Source organism: Anolis sagrei, chromosome 1 (genome assembly GCF_037176765.1).
Source record: "Anolis sagrei isolate rAnoSag1 chromosome 1, rAnoSag1.mat, whole genome shotgun sequence".
Lineage (NCBI taxonomy): Eukaryota > Metazoa > Chordata > Lepidosauria > Squamata > Dactyloidae > Anolis > Anolis sagrei.
In genome coordinates, this window is record NC_090021.1 from 246,956,864 (window position 1) to 246,979,480 (window position 22,617).

A 22,617-nucleotide genomic window follows, 5' to 3' on the forward strand; every position below is an offset into this window, starting at 1 on the left:
ACGTCATCGTAATTATCAGGGGGGCACCAATCTGACCTAGTTTGTCTCTGGAATGCTTTTACATCTAGATGAAAGAATATATACATGGAAAATCCATCAGCCAACCTACTTTGCACAAGCCTCTGTTCTTGCTAAGAAAGCCTCCCTTCTGCTTAAGTCTCTCCACCTGCATATTTGCTCATGAAAGATACCCATTCAGTCTGGTCAGGTGCTGACATAATAGAGCAGGTGAAAGGAGGGAAGAAAACCAATCCTGATGAAAACAAACCCAAGCACCTCTGTAATTTCAAACCGTTTGTTAAGTTAAGGTTTTCGGACTTTAGAATACAATTGGAAGCATGTGACCCTCTCAATGTTATTGGGTTACAGTTTCTATCATCCTGTAGATGCCTAGCCAACACCAAGAGGGGATAAGAATTATGATCCAACAAGATTTGGAGATCTACATTATTTTTGTTCTTGACCCAGTGTGAGTAGTTCAGCCTGTGTAGTTCAACCTGTGACAGCGTCTGATGTTCATGACGGTAATGGGGTTGAAGGGTTTTCTGGGCCTGGGTCTGTTGGCACTGGGGATGAGGGTTTTTCTGGGCCTGAGTTAATCCCAGGTGAGAGGCCTAAGGGGTCTCATGAACCGAGTGTTTCTCCCGCAAATTCACATGGTCACATTCCTGGGAGAGGCCCTCAACAGTCTTTCTCTGAGAAACAACTGTCTTCTGAGGATGACCTGTCAGGTGTAGAATTTTATGAGAGTAAAGATAGAAAGCAAGACTTTTGTAAACAGAGACACCATTCTCAGGTGCAATGAAGGTAAATTTGTCTGCAGGAAGAGAGATAAGAAATCTTTATCTGGTTGTAAGGGCAAGATAAATGCTTTCCTTTCGGTTCTGGGGTCAGGAAAAGCTTTATATTGATACAAGGGAAAGAGTTAGCTCAGTCTCAACGTTGGAATTTCATGATGGTCTTGTTTCCAAGTGTCCCTAGTTTCATGTTTCAAGTTTTGCCAGGCTCCTGATCTGTATATTGGATTTTCCTACTGCCTTGCTCTATGGATTTTATACCTTTGGATCTTGCGTTTTACCTTTGTGCCTTGAAGCTCATGGATTATCTTTTATCTTTGGACTGTGTTGTTTTTACAATTTTTACTGCTTTGCTTACATATATTCTTCAATAATCTGCTTGCTGATTATACCAAGCTGATGTGGTGTTTAAGGACAGAGGTGTTCCTGCTCTGGAATACAACAGTGAGCTTGGGACAGTTTTTTGTTTGTGATTCAATCACACACAATTTGGCTAGATGCAATTACATGAGAGGGGAATTAAGTCAGAAGGTAAAGTGCCATTTTCCAAGGAACAATTCATGGGGCATCTTCATTAGGTACATTACCCCTTCCCACAACTCCTTTGCTGCTTCGACAAGGTCAGAATGAATAAAAAAGAATGTTAAGATTTCAACTTTCAATTTAGTTCTGACTAAAGATTATTTGAAACAAATTATAGAGATATATAAGCATTTGCATGATAGCAACATTCTTACTTCTATGAGAAATATAGCAGAGGAAAAAAAGAGTCTCTTTTGTGGGGTCTACACTTGAGAGAAGTTACTTTTTCAGCCTTACTGGTAGTTTCTAAGATTAGGAGCCCCAGAAAAATGACTTCCCCAAGTTCTTTCCTGGACACCGGGAAAAAGGATCGGGAACCTTCCAATAACCACCATCTGTTTCTTTGTATCATTTAGTCGCAAACCTACCTGCAAGGAAAAATATGCTACCTAACCTCAAAAGCATCCTTGGGTTGTTAGTATGGGCCCAGGCATCAAGGTAGGACCTTTGAAGATGAGAGTTTTAATGTGTAATCACACTGACTCAAGAATGAAATTACAGGGCTCCATTTCCAATTCTGCGTATGTCATTAAATATCAAAGTCAGAATCATCCGTGCCATAGCATTTCAAATTTCTACATATGGCTGTAAAAACTTCCCAATGGTAAAAGCTGACAAGCAGGTCAATGCATTAAAACCAGAGTTCTGGACAAGAGTTCTGCAGAAAATACAGAGTGCTTAAATGAGAGGGAAAGAGAGGGAGAGGGAGAGATCCAAGAAAAATTGACGCCTAACTCTCACAGTGAAGATAACTAAAACAAATTCTATGATACTTTGGACATATCGTGACATGATATCGTTCACTGGAAAATATAATAATGAAAGTTGGCGCAGTAGGGAAAAAGAAGACCACACTACAGATGGATTAATTAAATAATGGAAGCTACAATCCTGAATTTTCCCAAACTGAAAGGGCTGTTGAAGACTGAAGCTCCAGGAGTGCCTTCTTTCATTGGGTCTGTATAGGTTAAGGTCTATGGAGAGCAAATGACTACTTCTGTTTTCAGGAGATTAGTTGCCTTTCAAAATATTTAGTAGCCACACATTGCTTATTGAATAGTAGTATTAGGAACTTTCCATTCAGACACACTTCCTTATCTATCCATTCAGGCTCAATATTCAAAGCTCCATGTTTAAATAGGATAAATCATGTGCTTTCAAGGCATATGTCAACAATATTCTGTGTTCTTCTAGTCACCTGTCTTTCATATTCCACTTTCTTTCACACGTATATCCTTCACATTTTCAACTAAAGGGACAAGGTCCACAGAGACCAGGGAACGAATAATGTTCATGTATGATCCTTAAGCTGCCAAACTCAGCTGAGAAGGGACTGGAACAGACAGGTTTCTTGACCAGCTAGCTAGTTGAAGTTCTTTTGTTTTTATTTTGTATGTGTGTGTATGTATCAGTGACTTGAGAAACTGCAAGTTGCTTGTGGTGTGAGAGAAATGGCCGTCTGCAAGGATGTTGCCCAGGGGACACCCAGATGTTTGATGTTTTACCATCCTTGTGGGAGGTTTCTCTCATGTCCCCGCATGGGGAACTGGAGCTTACAGAGGTAGCTCATCCATCCTCTCCCCAGGTTCAAACCTGCGACCTGTTGGTCTTCAGTCCTGCCGGAACAAGGGTTTAACCCATTGTGCCACTGGTGGCTCCAGACTAGGTGAAGTGCTTTTTTTTGCATTTTCAGCCATACGGAAGCAAATCAGGGAGTTTCATTAGGCTCTTTGATAAATTCTTCCCAGAAGATACCAGTTTTATACAGCGAGGTGACTAAAATAACTACAGGAAATGACATCTGACTGAATGAAATTGTTTTTCAGACCAGCTCAGAGCACAATATCCACTCTCCCTCTGTCTTGTATTGTATTATTCTTTTCTCTCTTCCTTCCATCTACCATGCTCACAAAATGCAACTCAAATAAACACAATGTTTCAGCTGAAAGGCTACATCTGTCTGTACAAGCCAGCAATGACGTCCCCATTAAAGATTTACAAGGCATTTTCCAAGGATACTTCTTGATTGCTTAACTGCCTCAAGGAAAGAGAAGCTCAACTCAGGAGCAGAAAGCTGAACAGCTGGTGATGCTGACCAAAATGACTCGCTGAAAAAGCTGTCCTTTTTATAGCTGAGAAAATACTTATGATTATACACACACACACACACACACACACACGGGAAAATAATAGAAATGAACAAAATCTGGCTACCAGTATTAAAAAATTCTAAAATTAAAACAGCAGAGAGAAAAACAGGCAGGGACTTCTAAGCACCTTTCATTAAGAGTTTGCTCCAGGCACAGTCAGCCCATTGTATGCTAATCAAGGTGGTCAGTTGAAAAGATTCACACCTAGCCCAACTTACAAAAGCCTTTTGTCTCACCCTGGTCAGTCCACAGATATATAAACCCCTTTTTTCCCAGCTCCAGCAGACCTCTGAGGAAGCCTGCCATAGATGCAGGCGAAACGTCAGGAGAAATGCCTCTAGAACATGGCCATACAGCCCGAAAAAACCCACAAGAACTGAATAGCACTGTTTTCAGGTAAAATCTGGATCCCAAAAGGATACTAGGGGGAAAATAACTGCATTGTTTTCAGACAAAATCTGGATCCCAAAAGGATACTATAAAATGTGAAGTTGTAAAAGTATTGCAAATAGATGTTCATTAAAAGTGTCAAACATTTCTGCTTCTGCTTTGTGAGTGATGCTATTTGAGTGGGAGAGATAAACAGCACTCAAAGAATTCCCAGGGTCATGGCATGGAATTCAAGGGACCATCTTGTATACAAGGGTAGTGCTCTGCTCTGATTTAAGGCCACATACTGTCAAAACATAAGTCTGTTAACCCAGTAATCTTTTCTTTTCTCAAGCATTATTGGATGAAGAGGTTGCTCTTTTGGAACTACATTAAAGGCAGTGTGCCTCAAAATTAAATTAATTAGCAATAGGGTGTTCTAACTTTTTGTGGTAGTAATTACTAACTTATGAGGAGTCCCCGGTGGGGCAGTGGGTTAAAGCACTGAGCTGTTGAACTTGCTGACTGAAAGGTCACAGGTTCGAATCCGGGGAGTGGTGTGAGCTCCCGCTGTTAGTCCCAGCTTCTGCCAACCTAGCAGTTCGAAGAATAATAATAATAATAATAATAATAATAATAATAATAAACTTTATTTATACCCCACCACCATCTCCCCCAACGGGGACTTGGGGGGCAGCTTACATGAGACCAAGCCCAAACAACAGATTACAATAAAATAAGATACAGATTGCAATAAAATAAACAACATAGCATTAAAGTATAAAACATATAAGCATATAAACAATATACACAAAACATAAAGAGAAAAAGAAAAAAAAGCTGTAAACCAAACATAACAGTTTTAAAACATGCAAATGTGAGAAGATCAATACTCTCCAGCAGGAAGGTAACAGCATTCCATGAAGTCATTCTGGCCACATGACCTTGGAGGTGTCTATGGACAATGCCGACTCTTTGGCTTAGGAGTCGAACATGACTGGACTTAAATGTCGGGGAAAACATTTACCTTTTATTAACTTATGATGTGTGAATCTGGTTTGCAGATCAATATTGATTTTTCCTACATACTGCATGTTGCATCTAGGGATTTGGCACTTAAGACACTGGTGAAACTGCAAGCCATATTGTATTTAATGTCAGACATCTTAACTGTGCTTCTACATTTGAAATTTGTTCTGCATAGATTTGCACAAGTGATGCAGTGTTAGGATGCACAGTGACCTAGTGTTTTCAGCTGGATTTTTATTGAAGCTCTTGCCAAGTAGCTTCTTTAGAAAGATGGTCTATGGAAAGAAATAAGAGAAAACATATATGTAGTTTCATCCACAAGGGCATTAGCCATCAAAAGCTCTCTTTGATGGTCAAATTATATTTTGGAGATGATGAGTGGAAATCTGCTACAAGAGGCAAATATTATCTAAAATACGCACATGACTGTCCTCATTTTTACTGCAATTGTGTGTTATCAGTTTGTTTCCAACTTAAGGTGATCCTGAAGCTAACCTAAAACAGGACTTTCTTGGCAATATTTGTTCAGCAGAGGTTTACCTTTACCTTCTTCTGGGGATAAGAATTTGCCCAAGGTCACTCAGTGGGCCAACAGAGAATTCAAACCATTTTCAGAGTCATTGTTGGATGCTCAACCCACTACACCATGTTCTCTGACCTCATTTTTACTGCCTCTTATTTTCTAGCACATTCTCTATGTTGCAGCCCATTCAATGTTTCACAGTGATAAAATATGGCCAGCGATCATTTTGTTTTGTAGTTCTGAGATCATAAGGTGAACTGACCATCTCATAATTTATTTATTTAGAATATTTATACCTTACCCTTCAGCCAAAATGGCTCCCAGGACATCTCACAAAACATTAATTTGATAGTTCCCTGCCCTCAAGCTTACAATCTAAATATGATATGATACATAAAGAAAAGGAATGAGAGTGTAGGAGGAGATCAAGTACAGCAGATGCTGGCTGCTTTACTCTCCCTTAGGCCCCATCTACACTGCCAAATGATGCACTTCATTATATGAGTCTACACTGCTATTTAATGCAGTTCAATACTGTTAAACTGCACTGAATGAAACTGCATTATATGGCATTGTAGATGGGGCCTCAGGTACCAGAGCAATGGTACTTAGAACATAGAGTAAGGGAATTACCACTGAGGAGTCACATTGATGGTTGTCACTGACTAAATGTGATGCCAACAACTAGTCATTTCAGCCTGGAAGCTGTTGAAAGTGTTTCCAAAAGGCTGCTGAACAAGGTACTGGAAAATGTGTGTCCTCCCAGCTGTGGTGTGATTGGGAGAATGTTGAGGACATCAACTGCCAGTGTCCCTGATATGCAGCACTTCGAAACTCTTTTGACTGAAGTTCTGCAGGAGGGAAAGGTAAATTTTTGAAGGTGACATCATATACATCGATACAGTGCAAGAGTTCCATTATCACTGGAGTTGCACCAAAAGATTTAGGCTCTCAACAGGATATCCTCTTTAAAGCAGATGATGATTTAGTTCCTGGATTATTTGTTGGTAGGCACATTGTATCATTGTTACATATACAGTCAGTCCTGAGTGGTGAACTATATATGGCTTTAATTTTTATAAGTTTGAGATGGCAGGAATGATGAGTGATCATCATTTCATTTACATAACAGATCTATAGCATTCTTGTTGTGCCTGGTGGTTAGAAGAATATCCCAGAAAGTGATTTGTTGCTCTCCAACAGTGTTGTGAATTTATTAGCAGGATGAAAAGAGGTGATGTAGAATTCAAAGGCATGCTTAGGTTAGTCTCAAATATCAGTACGCAAAGGGATCTTCTGGCACTTTAGAGAATGAGAGAACGAAATTGGTAGCATAAGCTTTCATAACCTGATGAAATTGACTCAGCGCGCATCTACAAAATCCAGGACTGTTCTGAAGCATGGCTGCTTCTTCCATAACATTTATGCCATACCATTCCATCCTGAACCATTTTAGTAGTGGGAGCAGAGTCCTCTTTGTCCAGTCAAGGTAAACCTTGGTGTAATTTTTCTTTCCTCAAAATGTAATTCTGCAGTATGAAAAGGGCTACTGTGCAAAATTTAATCAGTTTTTCTTCCCTCCAATGATAGACTTTAATTATGGGTTTCTTCTTTGCTACTAAGTGAGGTGGATGTAAGCTGGGATATCCAACACTACGTACTATTACACTCCACTTGCACAATAGAGGTTTTCCTTCCTAGCTTATACCTTGCAGCCACCTCTAAACCACTTTCAGATCTTTTGGGCAAATAGGGGAGGAACTCTAGGGAGAGAGCAGATTCCTTCTGAAAATGAATGCTGTACAATTGCATTCCTTTCTGAGCAATTGCTCACACATTTAATACCTAAGATCAATATTTCATTATTTCAGACACACAGTAAAGTGTTCCTACTGCTAAATTTCAGACTTTAATTTCCATTCCTAATTTGATTTCTGCTCCTGTATTATTCACAGTCTTTGTAACTGCTTTTCTTTAAATTATAGAAGAGAACATTGGGGCTCTAAGACCCGCATTGGCACATGATGGCCAGCATACTGTCAGTGACTGGCATGTGCAGAAGGGTGACTTACATGAATTGAAGGAGGTTTTTGGACAGGATGATGAAGACTCTTCTCTAATCTTTCTGCCCTGACACCAAACCTCTCACCCTATGGCGATTGTCAAACCCTAGGAGTGGCTGCCGCTGCCTATTGACAAGGAGAAAGGGATGGAGAGAGTGACTGTATTAGGCTCCCAAGAGAAGGGAAAGAAAAGAAGGGAAAGATGTGCCCCATTACAGAGCACACATTTCTTTTCCCCCTATGACTGAGATACCAACTACTTCTCTACAGCTTGAATTCTCTGTGCCCAAACACATCCCCACCAGTTAATGACAGTAGTAGGACACCCTCTCAGTGCTTGACATCTAGGTAGTGGAAGGATATAGACATGTGCATTCAGAGCCACTTGCAGATGTAGGATTTCAGCCAACATACAGTTAGCATGTGACACTTTAGTGATGCCAAGGGCACTTAAAATGTCACTTGACCTTCCAAATAAGGTTGTATCGCATTAAAGAATACAAAAATAATGCTTGTAGCAATTAACAATATAATTTCTACTTTCATCCATTCACTGGGGGTGAGGGAGAGAGTTCTGCAATTTTGTAATGTTTGATCAATTTCAGAACGAATGTTTATTTAATTGTATGTTTTAGGGCATTGAATTGTTGCCAATGTGTGAGGCTGCTCTGAGTCCCCTTTGGGGTAGAAAAAGGGTGGGATACAAATGTTGTAAATAAATAAATACTGAACATATCCCCTGTGGATTTGGTCTGCTACTGTTGTGAGTATTGTTTTTCCTCTCCACTAATAGCAGTCCTAGGTGAGGACCAAAAAAAAGGACAGTTTGAGAGAGGAGGTCCATATCTACTTATGGCCTTCCTACCCTTATCCTTTCTCTGCTCTCAAGTACTCCTTGAAGCTGCATTGGTTCCTGTGAAAGAAAGCAAGAAGAATGAATTTGTACCTGTCTTCTCTTATACTGTATTCATGAAGACTATCGCTGTTTGTAGGAGAAATGAGTTAAATACAAGTGCATTCACAGTAGTGAGGCAGGGCTTCTAATTCTTAGGAAGTCTTTTCATCATAGATCACCAGTGCAACATCTTGTTTGGCTTCTCAGTGGTATGCTCAGCAGGTTAAATGGAATGGCACAAGCTTTGCACATATAGTCAGCCTTGAGATGTCCAGATGAGGAGACTGAAGTTGAGCCCACAGTCTGACACCCTTGGAATCCACTATCAATTAAAGTGATTGGCTTAAATGGAACAATGCTCTAATGCAATTCCTCCAAGCTAGGGACACCATGTACATATTCATTTTTCATAGAGTTCCTTGGAATTTTTAAAATAAGAACCATAGAAGAATATCACCAATAGAAACTACCCATGTTTCCTCTTGGAAGCCAACAGTTTAGCTTTGCTTGCCTCAACAGAGGACTCTTTCAACGTGTTGGACTAGTTGTCATCCCAGCAACCTTGACCATGGGCTACAGATAATGAATCCAATACCTCTAAAAGGCATGCAGCTAATTCTATCTCTGATAATGGCTGCATCAGGCATTACTTTGACCATCACATAATTCAGGGATAGGACACATATAATCCTCCAGAGGTTGTTAGGCTGTATCATCTCTCATCACTAAACTGAGATGCAGTCTATCAGCATCTGGAGAGCCATGTGGAATAACTAGTGTGGACACTGGCTTTTTGATCTCAAATTATTGCAAGAAAAGCACAGAGAACAAGACTGATATTCTCTGTGTAATTAGGCCTTTTAATGAAAAGACATGTCCCAATTATAAGGACTTAAGAGCTTTGCCCCCAGATATATCAGAGGAGTATGAAGGGACAATGGTTTGCAGCAACGGTGCCTTTCAAAATGGTGAGGTATGCTGGGTAATTCCTCTTCAATACCATTAAGTTGGCACTTACAATGAAACCTCAAGGCAATAGCTACCAAGGAAGGACATAATTAAGCATCAGTCCTTTTCTAAAGAGATACTAATTCCCTAGTTCTTTGTATAGTAGTATACCGTTTTCTGTTTAGCAGCAAAGAGGCCTTCAGGCTGTTCTATTCCCTGTCTCCACTTTTAACCATTTGAAAAACTCTCTTAAATGAAATTTATTTTTCTTCTATTTTTGTTATTAACCCCCCCCCCCCAAAAAAGAGCAAACAGCAGACTCTGCAGAAGCATGGATTTTGTGCCAGCTCCAATAAAGGATAGCTGACAGCTTAGAAATCGCTGTGCAATAATCAATGCTTGATATTTGCAGGGTACACTGACACCACTGCTCCGGTCACATTTCATCTTATGTTTGCCACTCACTGCCCTGGAACTAATCCTTGCATGTTTCCTCTATATAAGCTTTAAGCTTGCTTTTAAATTCCCTGTGAAAACGTTCTTTGTAGAGCAGGGAAAAGAGGGTTTACCAAAATGAAGGATTGTCCCAGTGACTACCATGGCAGATGGAGGATGTTTATCCCTGTATGACTTCATACTTTGAAGACAAAAGTAACTTTAAGTCTAGAAGCAATAAGTAGCTTACACTGGGAACCGTGCTCTACATAGTTGGAAGAGAGTTATCTGTCCTATGAAAAACATGGTGAAGCATAAAAAAAAATTCCCACCACCCCGAACTTCACAGTAAGAGTATTACTTAGTCTTGCATGATCCTAGTGAACATCTTATAGCTCTTTCAAAAAAAATATGTATGTATTTTTACTTAATAAACAAGTTAACCTAATAAGTAAATAAATAAACACACACACAATGAATAAAACTGAACTAGCAACCTGTTAACTTCCAAACCTGATTCAAAGATGCTGTTGCACCAAAAATTATCTACATTGGTGAAAAGTGGCTCCCATTTCAATGGTGTGACTAATTTACATCAAGCTTTCAGGAACTGTCCAATGTGCTAAATTCAATTGGGCTCACACTTTGAATAGCTCTTTTGATTTTTGCAAACCACTTTGAGTCCCAGTTTTGTGGAAAATGTAGCATATAAATAAACTGAAATGGGAGAAGGAGGGTGGTGGGAGGTTTGCACTAAAACTTGGTGTAGAAATACATGTAGCCCCATCACAATGTGACTTGGGTCATAGGTACAAAAAGGAATGTCTGTCTTCACAGTATCCTGTAAGGTCATTAAGATCAATTTCCAATGCCCTTGTTCAGCTCCCTTACTCCACCATCACCAGAGATTAAACAAAAACAAAAAAAATGTATTTTGGTTGTAGGTTCCTGCCTTGTAAAATTTATCTTCAGAGAAGGCCACTGTAGTGGAATCTACCTTTAAGACGACAAGGCCGAAGCCTGCATGACAGTAGCTGTCATCTTGGAAGGCAGGCAGAGACAGGAGGAGGAGTCAAGCCGACTCCTGATTGGGTATAGCAATTGGGGAAGGAGTCAGTTGAGAGAAAGAGAGTAGTGTCTTGACATGGGACAGAGAAGGTTGTGATTTTAAGATTGGAGGCTACAGTAGGAATCTGACAGGGAAAGAGAGTTTAAAGTGAGCCTTAAAGAGAGGGAATAAGCAGACAGACAAGGGCTAGGGTTACTGTATTAGTAGGATCAGTAACAGAAAGACTTGTCTGTTTATACTGAGGAAAAGTATAAGAGAGCTTATTTGCCCTGTGGGAGAGACAGACAGGGATCTGTTCTCAAGTGTTACTGTTTCTAAAGATAGAGCGGTGTGTTAAAGGAATCTCACAGTTGATAAAAGTTTTCTGTCAGTGGAACTACTTGTTTAAGTAACTAAGTCTCTACAACTGAATTACGCTTCTGTACCCCTCATGCTATGAGGTGATATTTGTTCCAAGTTCAATAAACTCTTTCTAGTTCACTTTCAACTAGTGTATGCCTCAGTCTATCCATCTCCTCAGAACTAAGTCTGTCAAACTCATTTTAAGGTCCAGTCATCCAGTGAAGAAGCAATAGGTGAACCAAGAGCTCAAACACACCTGACCTACAACACATTCACACCTTTGGTTCCTCAGGCCAATAGAAGCTGAGGTGGTGGCAGTCATACCTAACAAGAACATCGGCCATTGACATATTTAACATAGGGTCAGCCTCTAAATTGTATTACAGCCACCCAAAACCTACTGCATTATTCTTTGGACATCAAATAAAAACATTCTTAGGTCTCATTCACACCAAGCAGGCATACGTGATAGATCTAGGGCAGTTATTTAGAAAGGTCAGCACCACATCGGCTCTGCTGGACTGCCACCTTGAAACTCCATGTGACCATCACAACTCCTAGATAAATTCCTAAATAAAAATTTACTACAATTTAGCATTTGGCTTCATTGTTTTATAAAGACACTCCTTTGGAATTGTTCAGTGAAAACTTCATTATATTTTAAGCTACCTTGGGTTCAAGCAATAGCTCACAAAGATTATGTAAATAGCTTTACGAAATTAAAAGTGTATATGTCACATGCCTTTGATTTGTCCATTGGTTTATAACAGCCCCATAAATTTTATACAATTTTCTTGAACAAGAAATATGCAGAGGTGGTTTGCTATTGCCTTCTTCTAGTACAGCATGCAACACCAAGTCTTTGCTGGACTCCCATCCATGTAATAACCAACCCTGATCCTGCTTAATTTCCAAGATCAGATGGGACCAAGTAGCATTCTGGAGCTAGACTTAGAAATCCTCCAAAATAGCTAGACAGCTTATTGGTTTCCAAGTGAATATTACCATTTTGTGGCAGCCAATTGCCACTCTTTCCTGCAGAGTCCCAGCAAGAAGGAATATTAATAGAATCATTACAAAAATGGAACAACCACCACCTGAATTACTCATATCAACAAAGTGCAACCCTGAATGAAATGGATTTCATAAATGGATAATTAAGTTCTCTCTGATTGATGCCTTCCAATATGCATGCAGTCAGACCTCCTCGAATGAAATTAATAATGCTTAAAATTGCTTAATTTTCCAATTATATTGCAACCGGAAAAAATAAAAAATGGCAAAATGCATCATGAAATGATTCTACAGAGAATGTGGTTGTTCTAAAAGCAGCATTTGGGATTTGTAGAAATTCTGCATTAATGAATCAATTCTAAACTGCATGATTTGTAAACTATGACCCAGGGGGTGTATAGATAGTGATTTTTCAATATGACATTAATAGCCATGGCAAATACATCAGCACAAAGGTGCTGTTGTCTTTATAGCTGTGGCTTGAAACACTGCAATGCTGAATGGTCCTGCTGTCTTTTCTGTCCTCTGAAGTAAGTCGGCACTTGGAGTTATAAGAGTCCCTTCTAAGATGTGACTGCAGTATTTAGCGTATACAGAAAACTCACTAATGCCTGCTGGTGAACCAAGGCACTGACAACTCAGGGAAATTAGAAAATGTGGGTAAGTAAAATCTGCAGGTTAAAAGCAAGAGGGAAATACGTCAACATGCATGGAAAAATCTATGTGATGAAAGCACACAAAAGGGTTCAAACTCTCTGGGTTGGCTTGTGAACAAAATATATTGAGGGCTAAACTAAATAGGACATTGGATGAAATACATTTCTTGAAGTAATATTGTTACTGTTAAGTTGTTCATTGACGTTGGAAGTATGATGGCAGAAGAAGAGCTAGCCATGGTAGATGGGGGATTCTGGGCATTGTGTGTATGTGTGTACATGCCTTCAAGTTGCCTGTCGACTTGAATTTCATAGGGTAACTTCTAAGCTGTGGTTAGGAGTTAGTAAGGACTCTAGCGCATATCAAGGATGGCTCATCCTTTATTTACTCATAGTTGTCCTAAAGAAAATTGCAACGCTGTCCTACTTTCTCAAGATAATAGCCGCCACCAAAAGGATCACTACAGAAGAGAAAAGATTTACCCTCCACTCCCTGCAGGTCTGCCACATGCACATATATACAGAAACATACAGGAATGGCTGTGAACAATTATGAAAGCAAGCATGGTTCGAGTGATGCATTTTGTTCAAGTGATGTATTTCATATCCCACCTAGATTGATCCTTGAACAACAGGAAGTCTTAAAAAGAACCTGAAAAAAGGTTGTTGAGAAGCTGGTCAAACAAGTCTAAGAAATAAATATTTCTCTAAGAATAAGGACAATGCTTTTAAAGAGACCATGGAGATTTCTTGTTTCCTCAGATATCCTCAAGGGAACCAAGATCAGCTTAAATGTTTCTGACATTCCTGCAGTAGATCTAAGGTTTCAATTAAGTGTAAATGGGAAGAGAAGTTGTTGATACCAATCATTTTCTGCTCAGACTGCACATCTCCAACCTTTATCTTATCTTTACCTGACAGAGTCCAATGTCGCTTCTGCATTACCTTCCCCACAATGAACATCACTCTGTTTTGTATAGAAATCACAATGACATTGTTGGAAAACGATGATGTTCTGTTTTTTCCATGCTGTTTTCTTGTATTTTTTCGAATCTAGCTGTGTGTCTTAATACACAACTGAACTGTTTAATATGGCCAGACTTTATGTGAAGCATCCACTTCATCTCCTTCTCATAAAACAGCTTCTCTTCCCATAATTTAGTGCATTCCTGTGAGCTAGATGGCATTCCTGAATTGTCTCTTAATGAGTCACATCTCTGTGTGTGACTTCAAGTCACCTGTCACGTATTCTTAGATGAAGAATGTACAGACATGGTTTTGCCCATTCATTTTTCTGAAATAAAGTCCACAGCATCTGGAATTTGTTGACAGTCTCTTATTCAAGTTCTACTCAGGGCCGACCCTGTTTAGCTTCCAAAATCAGACAGAATCTGATGTCTTTGTGGAGTTTTTGGGCCTCCACAAAGCTTATTCATTTGCAAGAACAGTTGGTCATTACTTTAGTTTAGTTCTGTCTTTTATCATTGCAACTACGAGATGACAAACTGGAAAGCATTAAGTTCAGAAGCAAGAGATATTTTATCATAAGAGGCAAAAAAGAAAGGACAATGGCAGAGAAAGAATGAAGACACTTACTTCTAGGTAAAAATATAGTCAGATCTTGCCCAAGAAGATAGGCATTGTCAAAATTATAGGAGCCTACGCTAATATATTAAGGGTCTGTGGATAAGGTGTGTATGAAAAGTAAATGATTGTCATGTTTAGACTTGGATCCTGTCTTCAAGAAATCTCATTATGTTTGTCAGTGGTTCCCAACTTAAGGTCCGTCAACCACTAGTGGTTTGCAAGAACTAAAATATGGCCTGTGGCCTCACTGTTACTACACTGTTGCAACGAGAGTGGCTGGTCTCACAAAACTCTCTTATAGTGCTGAGGCTTATTAAATATGGTTTTTTGTGGGCGAGCAGATGGCGACTACTGAATGGCATATGTTTTGTATCAGAAACTAGAGCTGATGTGGTCTATCCAATACAATTTTCTGAATCAGCACTCCAAACAACCAAACTGAATCTAAAGTTGACCAAAAACTAATTTGTAACCCTTTTGTTACTAATGTTGGGAAGTGGTCCCTAGTCAAAGTGGTCCCTGGTCTAGCCTTGGTCAAATGGACCCTGGTCAAAAAAAGGTTGGGAACCTAGATGTATGTATATACAAATGCAGCTATTCCAAAATACACCAAAAACCTGAAATCCATAACACTTCTGGTCCAGAGCATTTTGAACAAGAAACACTCAACCTGTAGATTTGTTTAGAACTGCAACTTAAAGGTTAGATGGAACTCCTCTGTCATACTCTGGGGAAAAAATTATAAAGCAAATGCTCCATTAGCAGATAAAATAATCAGCAGGGATGGAAACCAGAGTACAGAGAAGATTGCCATAAATGTAATGAGGCAAAAAATCAGAATCAACCTAAATATAACCAGAGGACAGAGTGTTTTATCATCTGACATTTAGTGTCAAAAGGCAGAAGAAGAAGAAGAAGAAGAAGAAGAAGAAGAAGAAGAAGAAGAAGAAGAAGAAGAAGAGAACTCCAGCCTGCTTCCAGCTAGTGTACAAGTGAAAGAGATATCTGTCTCAGTATCTCTCCCTTAACAAGAGACAATAAAGAGACAAAAGCCACAAGGCAGTATTTTTTTTTTTAGTACAATTGATTGGTAAATAAAGCTGATAGACAATGTATAGGTACACGTGAATAATAAAGGCTTGGAAAGATTAACATGGGTCCAATTTCACACAAGTCCTGAGCTCCTGTCATTCTAATAGGTTGGGTTTCCTTTATTGTCATGTTTTCAAAACCCAATCATTTATTTGCTTACAGAAAGGGAACCTACTCCTTTGAATGCATAGAGAGAATGGTAGTAAATTGCAAGCTGCAAGCGTGAAAAGGCTACAAGTCAAAGGGTTATCACACATGTTGACAATGGTGTAGATGGAAGCTTTGCAACTAAACCCTATGCATGTTTTCTTAAGAGTTTAGTGGGCCTTGCTTCCAAGATTTTAACCCAAAGAGGCTAGCTTAAACATGGACCCTCACTACAAAGATCTATACATAGAAGTTTTGATTTTACTTTCTGCCTCACACACAGAGACATATATATAGACATACCTCAGTTAACAAAGCCTCTGATGGTGGGACTCCTTTTTACAAAGCCTTTTCATGCCCACCCTGCTCTTCCTTCTTATCTAGCTGGATACAGCAATGGCAAGGGTGCTGGGAAAGAGCTGGAGAAACATGCTTTCAGTGTCATGTCGAAGCACCATGTCCACAGGAAACAACACAATAAACAAATATTGAGCTGGGGAAAGTGATATTCTTCTGTAGGCAATCCTACTGTAGTCCTGCTCCATGCTTTTTTTTCCATGTCAGGAGTGACTTGAGAAACTGCAAGTCACTTCTGGTGTGAGAGAATTGGCCGTCTGCAAGGACGTTGCCCAGAGGACGCCTGGATGTTTGATGTTTCACCATTCTTGTGGGAGTCTTCTCTCATGTCCCACTCAGTGTTTACAAACAGGGAAGGTGAACAGTAGCTGAGCTGCTTCCAAAATCCCTAACAGCCAGGCATGTAGGCTTGGGGGGGGGGGGGGCTTGGGGAGCTTCAGCCCCCCCCCCCCAAAAAATTCTCATGGTGGTTCGCGAAAAGGCCTTACTGGTGCATTATTTAAACTGTCATGTTTATTCATATCATGAACTGATCACCCTACTTAATATATCCCATATGCATGGGGGTATTGGGGTAACAATACAAAAGGTTTGCTAGGGTAGACCCTCTTTCACTCGGCCTCAGACCCCCCACCCAGAAACAAATTGTTCCCACAACAAGCCAAATCCAATTATGACAGGAATAGAAAGTGAGGTGAAATCTTCTGCATAGGGGCGCAGATAGCAAAACAAACACCACAGGGGCGTTAACCCTTCCCTATGCTACCCAAAGTGCATGCGCACACACAAAAATGTATATTTGGCTGGAGTTTCACTTGAAAAATATCTGTTCCAACGTACATGCAAATTCAACTTAAGAACAAACCTACAGAACCTATCTTGTTCGCAACTTGGGAACTGAGTGTATACAGCTTTATCTTTGCCTCCCACCTTTCTATTATGGAAATGAACAAAGTATTGAATCTGATGGAAGGGCTGAGGTTTCCAGGCAGCTTGCACCTCTTCTACGTTGACCACCATGGCATGTGGGGTGAAGGAGGGGCGGTTAATGTGGTCACTTAGTGGTGTCAAACCACTTTTGGATCCATTGGGTGATGGGGATTCCTTCACAATTCTGCATTACCTGGGGTCCCTGTGGGGACAATTTTCAGGGTCTATCTGGCATCTAGTATGCTGGATCAGCCTCAAAACAAACATCTGTGTAGATCAGTAGTTTCCAACCTGTGGTCTGTGGACCACTAGTGGTCCCCAAGAACTAAAATATGGTCTACAACCTCACTGTTGCAACAAGAGCAACTGGTCTCATGAAACCCTCTTGTAGTGCCAAGACAATGGGGATGTCTGGAGGGGAGAGGCTGACTACCAACAAAAGGCATGACAACAAGCCTCCTGATCTCTGCTTCTCCTCCTCCCTCCCTCCCTCCCCCTGAGTCAAGCCATTCCATGTGGCACCTGGAAGCGGGGGTGCCATCTTGGTGTCTTCGTTTTTAGACCTGTTCCTAGGGTTATTTAGGATGCTGATTCAGAAAATTGCAATGGATAGACCACATCAGCTCAGGGTTTCCTGTGGACGAGCAGATGGTGACTACTGGATGGCATATGTTCTTCATCAGAAACTAAAGCTGATGTGCAAAACTAGAGCAAATCAAGCCTAAATTTGCCTTAGAAACCAATATGACTAAACCAGTGGTTCTCAATATGACTAAACCTGTGGTCCGTGGACTGCCAGTGGTCCGCAAGCACTAAAATATAGTACGTGGCCTCACTGTTACTACACCGTTGCAACAAGTGTGACTGGTCTCACAAAACCCTCTTATAGTGCCGATGCTTATTAAATATGGTTTTCTGTGGGTGAGCAGATAGCGACAACTGGATGGCATATATTCTCTATCAGAAACCAGAGCTGATGTGGTCTGTCCAATGCAGTTTTCTGAATCAGCACCCCAAATAATCAAACCGAATGTAAAGTTGACCAAAAACTGATTTTTAACACTTTTGGTAATGATGTTGGAGAGTGGTCCCTGGTCAAGTGGTCCCTGATGCAAAAAGGTTGGGAACCACTGGTGTAGATGTACCCTCAGAGTAATCAACACAAAGTTAACCCATGATAGCCACACAATAACTTACTTAATTTCACTGTGTTTCTCTCCTGCTGTTCTCCCAATATGAAACCCAAAGCAGCTTCTTGTTCTGTCAAGCAGAAGCCAACTGGCTCCATAAACAACCATGGACTTGAACCCAGGCGACCTCGGTCCCTCTAATATTCTACCCAGGCTCCCATGATGGTTGACAATTCTTTGTGTGTTTGATATACACAAGTTCCTTTATGTGTCTGTTATTGATTAATTCCTTGTTTTAAACAGCTGTTCAGGTAGGCTAGCAGCTACATATGGAAATTACTCTCCCAGTGGGAGACTTCCAACATTTTTTTCTGATTTCATATATTTATATATTTGGATATCTAAAAATGAGTTGCTGCGAGTTTTCTAGGTCGTATGGCCATGGTCCAGAAGCATTCTCTCCTGATGTTTTACTCAGATCTATGGCAAACATCCTCAGAGGCTGTGAGGTGTTGATGCTTGTCATCTGCAGGACTTGAGGGAGTAGGGAAAGAGCACAGAGAGAACCAAAAAGCCAACCTTGCTGATTTTTCTGCCCTTGATGGCAGCACCTGAGAATCGGATGTTTGTAAATGGCACTGGCAGGTGCATTATACATCCACGAGCCACTCAAAATGCACAGAGGTGTCTATTGGCAATGGTGCCAAAATACTTCTGCAGTTGCGGAGAAATCCTTCCTGAAGCAGTGCAGTTTTGGGAGAAGGGAAATGCTGGAGCAAGGAGGTCCTAACCTATGCGTTTGTGGGTATATTTCAGGGGGTCCTTGAACTTGAATTGGGATGAGGGTAAAGTAAAGGTAAAGGTTTCTCCTTGACATTAAGTTTAGTCGAGTCTGACTCATCACACCTCATCACCCTAATAATGAATCCAAACTTTAGATCTTTTTGCTGCCTCCTGCAGAATTCTGGGGTTTGTAGTTTAAAGAGGAGCCTTGACCAGCCTCACTAAACTACAAACCCCAGAATTCTGCAGGAGGCAGAAACCTGATTTAAACTAGATTCATTCTCTAGTGTGATGGAGCACAGAGTGTGTTATTACCTTCCCGCTGAAGCGGTGCTTATTGATCTACTCACGTTTGCATGTTTTCAAACTGCTAGGTTGGCAGAAGCTGGGGCTAACAGTGGGACCTCACCCCATCCCACGGATTCAAACCACCAACCTTCTGGTCAGCAAGTTCAGCAGCTCAGCAGTTTAACCCATTGTGCCACCATAGTCCCCATACTAGAAGGGTACCACAAGTAACCAAGTGACCACTATCTGCAAACTCTCACAGGAACTGCCCCACTTGCCCTTGTTAGCTGGTGCTAACAGCGGGAGCTCACCCCATTGCCCAGATTCGAACTGCCAACCTTCCATTCAGCAAGTTCTGCAGCTTAGTGGTTTAAGCCGCTGCACCACCGCGGTATCATTATATCTTCTCTTCCTTCCATTATGAACACAGCTGACAACCTAGGGGTGTCTAAAACTGCAGATATTTCTGATATCCATGCATAATTTAAGAGTGGATCAAGGCGTGCCTCGAGGATGAGAACAGAAAGGCAGGTTTCTAAAAATACTTGGATACCTGTGTTTCCAAATAATTGGCTCCCTTTGCAAACCTGTGTATTTTCATACACACACACACACACACACACAGCCTGCCCAAGGGATCCAAGGCACAAAAACGTTCAGCAAGAAGGGAGAGGGTGATTGGATGGAGGAGGGATGCACCATCTCTCCCTTCTAGCCCAGTTCCAGATGTTGCAGGATTCCAGTTCCCATCTGGCGAGCGCAGGAAAGGGATCCTGGGCATTGAGGAAAGGGCATTGAGCTGGATCTCTCTCTCTCTCTCTCCTTCCTCCCTCTGGCCTCCCTCCCCGCCTATCAATCAGAGGAAGGGAAAATCCACAAAGTCACGCTTCCCAGTCACATGCCCAATGTTTTCATTCCCATCGACTTTTCTCAGGGTCCCCTCCTCCCCTCCCCTCCCCTCTTCCTCCTCGCGTCCAGCCGTGGGTCGCGAACACGGGCGCTGGGCGAGGATGCCAACCCCTCCCTCCCTCCCTCCCTTCCTTCCTTCCTTCCTTCCTTCCTTCCTTCCTTCCTTCCTTCCTTCCTTTTCCCCACTCCTCGAAACACACACATTGCCATCCTCGCCACGTTTTCCTTTCCAGCAAAGAGCAGAGCAGGGGAGCGGGAGAGAAAAACAACAGCAAGGAAGGGGAGGGGAGGGCCACGCGACCGAGAGCCCACGCGGACTGTATCCCAAAAAAAAAAAAGGAGGGACCCTGCGGCCACAGAGAAGAGGAGAAGGACCCAATCTCCCCGCCCGCAGCCACGGACTCACCACGGTCACCGGCGACACCATGTTGGCAGAAGCGTCTTCCCCCTCCCACTCAGCGTCCCGGCCAGCCCTTCTCCGTGGCTTCCTTCCCACGGACGCTTCTCCTCCCAAACACGCTCCGAGTGCCTCTGTTTTCCTCAATGCCGATTGTTTTCTTGCTTCTTTTTTAGTACATCCTGACGTCACAATAGCCGGAGCGAATGGGCGGAGGGGGAGAGTGCTAGGGGCGGGGCCTCAGCCGACGGGTCCCCTCCCCTTGCCTTCTCCCCCTCCAAAAACGGGATCACTGCCTGGGCCGGGCCTCCCTATCCGCGGGTGCTGCAGCCACGGATCTCACTATCCGCGGATTGACATTTTCTTTTAAAACCCCCAAATGCATACCTTGATTTTGCCATTTGATAGAAGGAGCACCATTTGATTTTTTTTTAATCGTCAGAAGCGACTTGAGAAACTGCAAGTCGCTTCTGGTGTGAGAGAACTGGCCGTCTGCAGGGACGTTGCCCAGGGGGTAATGATATGATAGCTAGCCCGAGCGTTACACTGTTTCCGCTTCGCTCCTTCGGGAATGCTTTTTGCGCAATGCAGAACAGAACACAGATATTATGGAAGGACTGTAAGAGTTCTTTAATGTCTAAACCCTAACCCAAACCCTAATCCTAACCCTAAACCTTACCCTAACTCTTACCCAAAACCTTACCCTAACCCAAACCCAAATTCCTAACACTTACCCAAACCCTTACCCTAAACCTTACCCTCACCCTAACCTCTAACCCTAACCCTTAACCTACCCCCAGGCCCGTAGCCAGGATTTTGTTTCAGGGGGGGAGGGCTGAGGATCTACCCTAGCAAACCTTTTGTATCATTATCCCAATACCCCCATGCATATGGGATATATTGAGCATGGTGATCAGATCATGATATGAATAAACATAACAGTTTAAATAATGTACCAGTAAGGCCTTCTCGCGGAGCACCCTGAGAATTTCGGGGGGGGGGGCTGAAGACCCTCAAGCCCCCCCCCCCCCGGCTACATGTCTGCCTACCCCAAACCCTAACCTTAAACTTTACCCTAAACCTTATCCTAACCCTCCCCTCCTTTCTCCCTGGACTACGTGGTCCGTTCCCTTATTCACAATCACATTGCGGAATGTGCGTAACACTTGGAGCTTCCAGACCCAGCTATCATTGTGTTGTCACACGCTGGGCCTGTGCATAAGACTGTAGACAGGACATAAATTCCGTGTGCCCAATGTTCCTTAAAACAGAGTCTTTAGATTGCTTAAACGTTCAACAATGTTCTTTATTAATGAAAACAAACAGGTACTTTCAAACTTTCTTAACAGTCTATTGGCTCTCTCTCATTCTTGTCCACTGGGAACAGGCACTATCTTCATAACTGTAACTAATGGGGAAATCCTTAACTTCTAATCTGGGCAGTCTGTCTTTGCCTCTGTTGGCGTGGAGCCCCTGCACCCGGTACCAATTGCTTCTGGCTTCCGCGAGTGACCCTTACCAAGCAGAGCTTTGTAGACCTCCAGGGGAAAAGGAGTTCAGGTTTCAGTGATGGTTGACTGAAGTCCCCCCACAAAGGAGCTGTAAGGCTGTATGATCCTCGGCCAAGCTGTGGGCTGTATAACCCCGGCCAAGCTGTATTAGACAAAGCTTTCTACAGGAGCTCTTGGTATTATGTCCTGCATGGAAAGCTTCTCTGTGTGGACTGAACTCAAAATGACTCCTATTCCCACCAAAACCCAAAAGGGGGGCAGGACCAGGGAACCTAACTATAATTGACATGTGGCTTGCCCTATGATTGCAGCCAAAAGAAGCCACCTATCTGCAGAGTCCCTGAAACTTAGGACTACAATAAACATTCAATGCAAAGCAAACAAAATTGGAGCTCCTGGTACAGCTGTACCTGCACAATCATACTGTCACCGCCCAGGGGATGCTTGGATGTGTTACCATCCTCTGGGAGGCTTCTCTCATGTCCCCGCATGGGAAGCAGGAGCTGACAGATGAGAGCTCACCCGGTCTCGCAGATTAGAATTACCAACATTCATGTCAGCATTTCAGAGGTTAACCCATTGTGCCACCATGGCTCAACCATTTGATTATGCCA

The 22,617-nt window shown here is 41.9% G+C and overlaps 1 protein-coding gene across 1 annotated transcript in view; it reads right to left on the minus strand.

Annotated features, from left to right (window-relative positions):
* Positions 1-20,692, minus strand: part of TMEM86A (transmembrane protein 86A) — a 50,155-nt gene extending 29,463 nt beyond the window's left edge. Inside the window, exon 1 of the mRNA XM_060768181.2 lies at positions 20,502-20,692. Within this exon, the coding sequence (XP_060624164.1) occupies positions 20,502-20,522 (21 nt within the window). The 5' untranslated portion in view covers positions 20,523-20,692. The remainder of the gene's footprint in view (positions 1-20,501) is intronic.
* Positions 20,693-22,617: the final 1,925 nt, after the last annotated feature.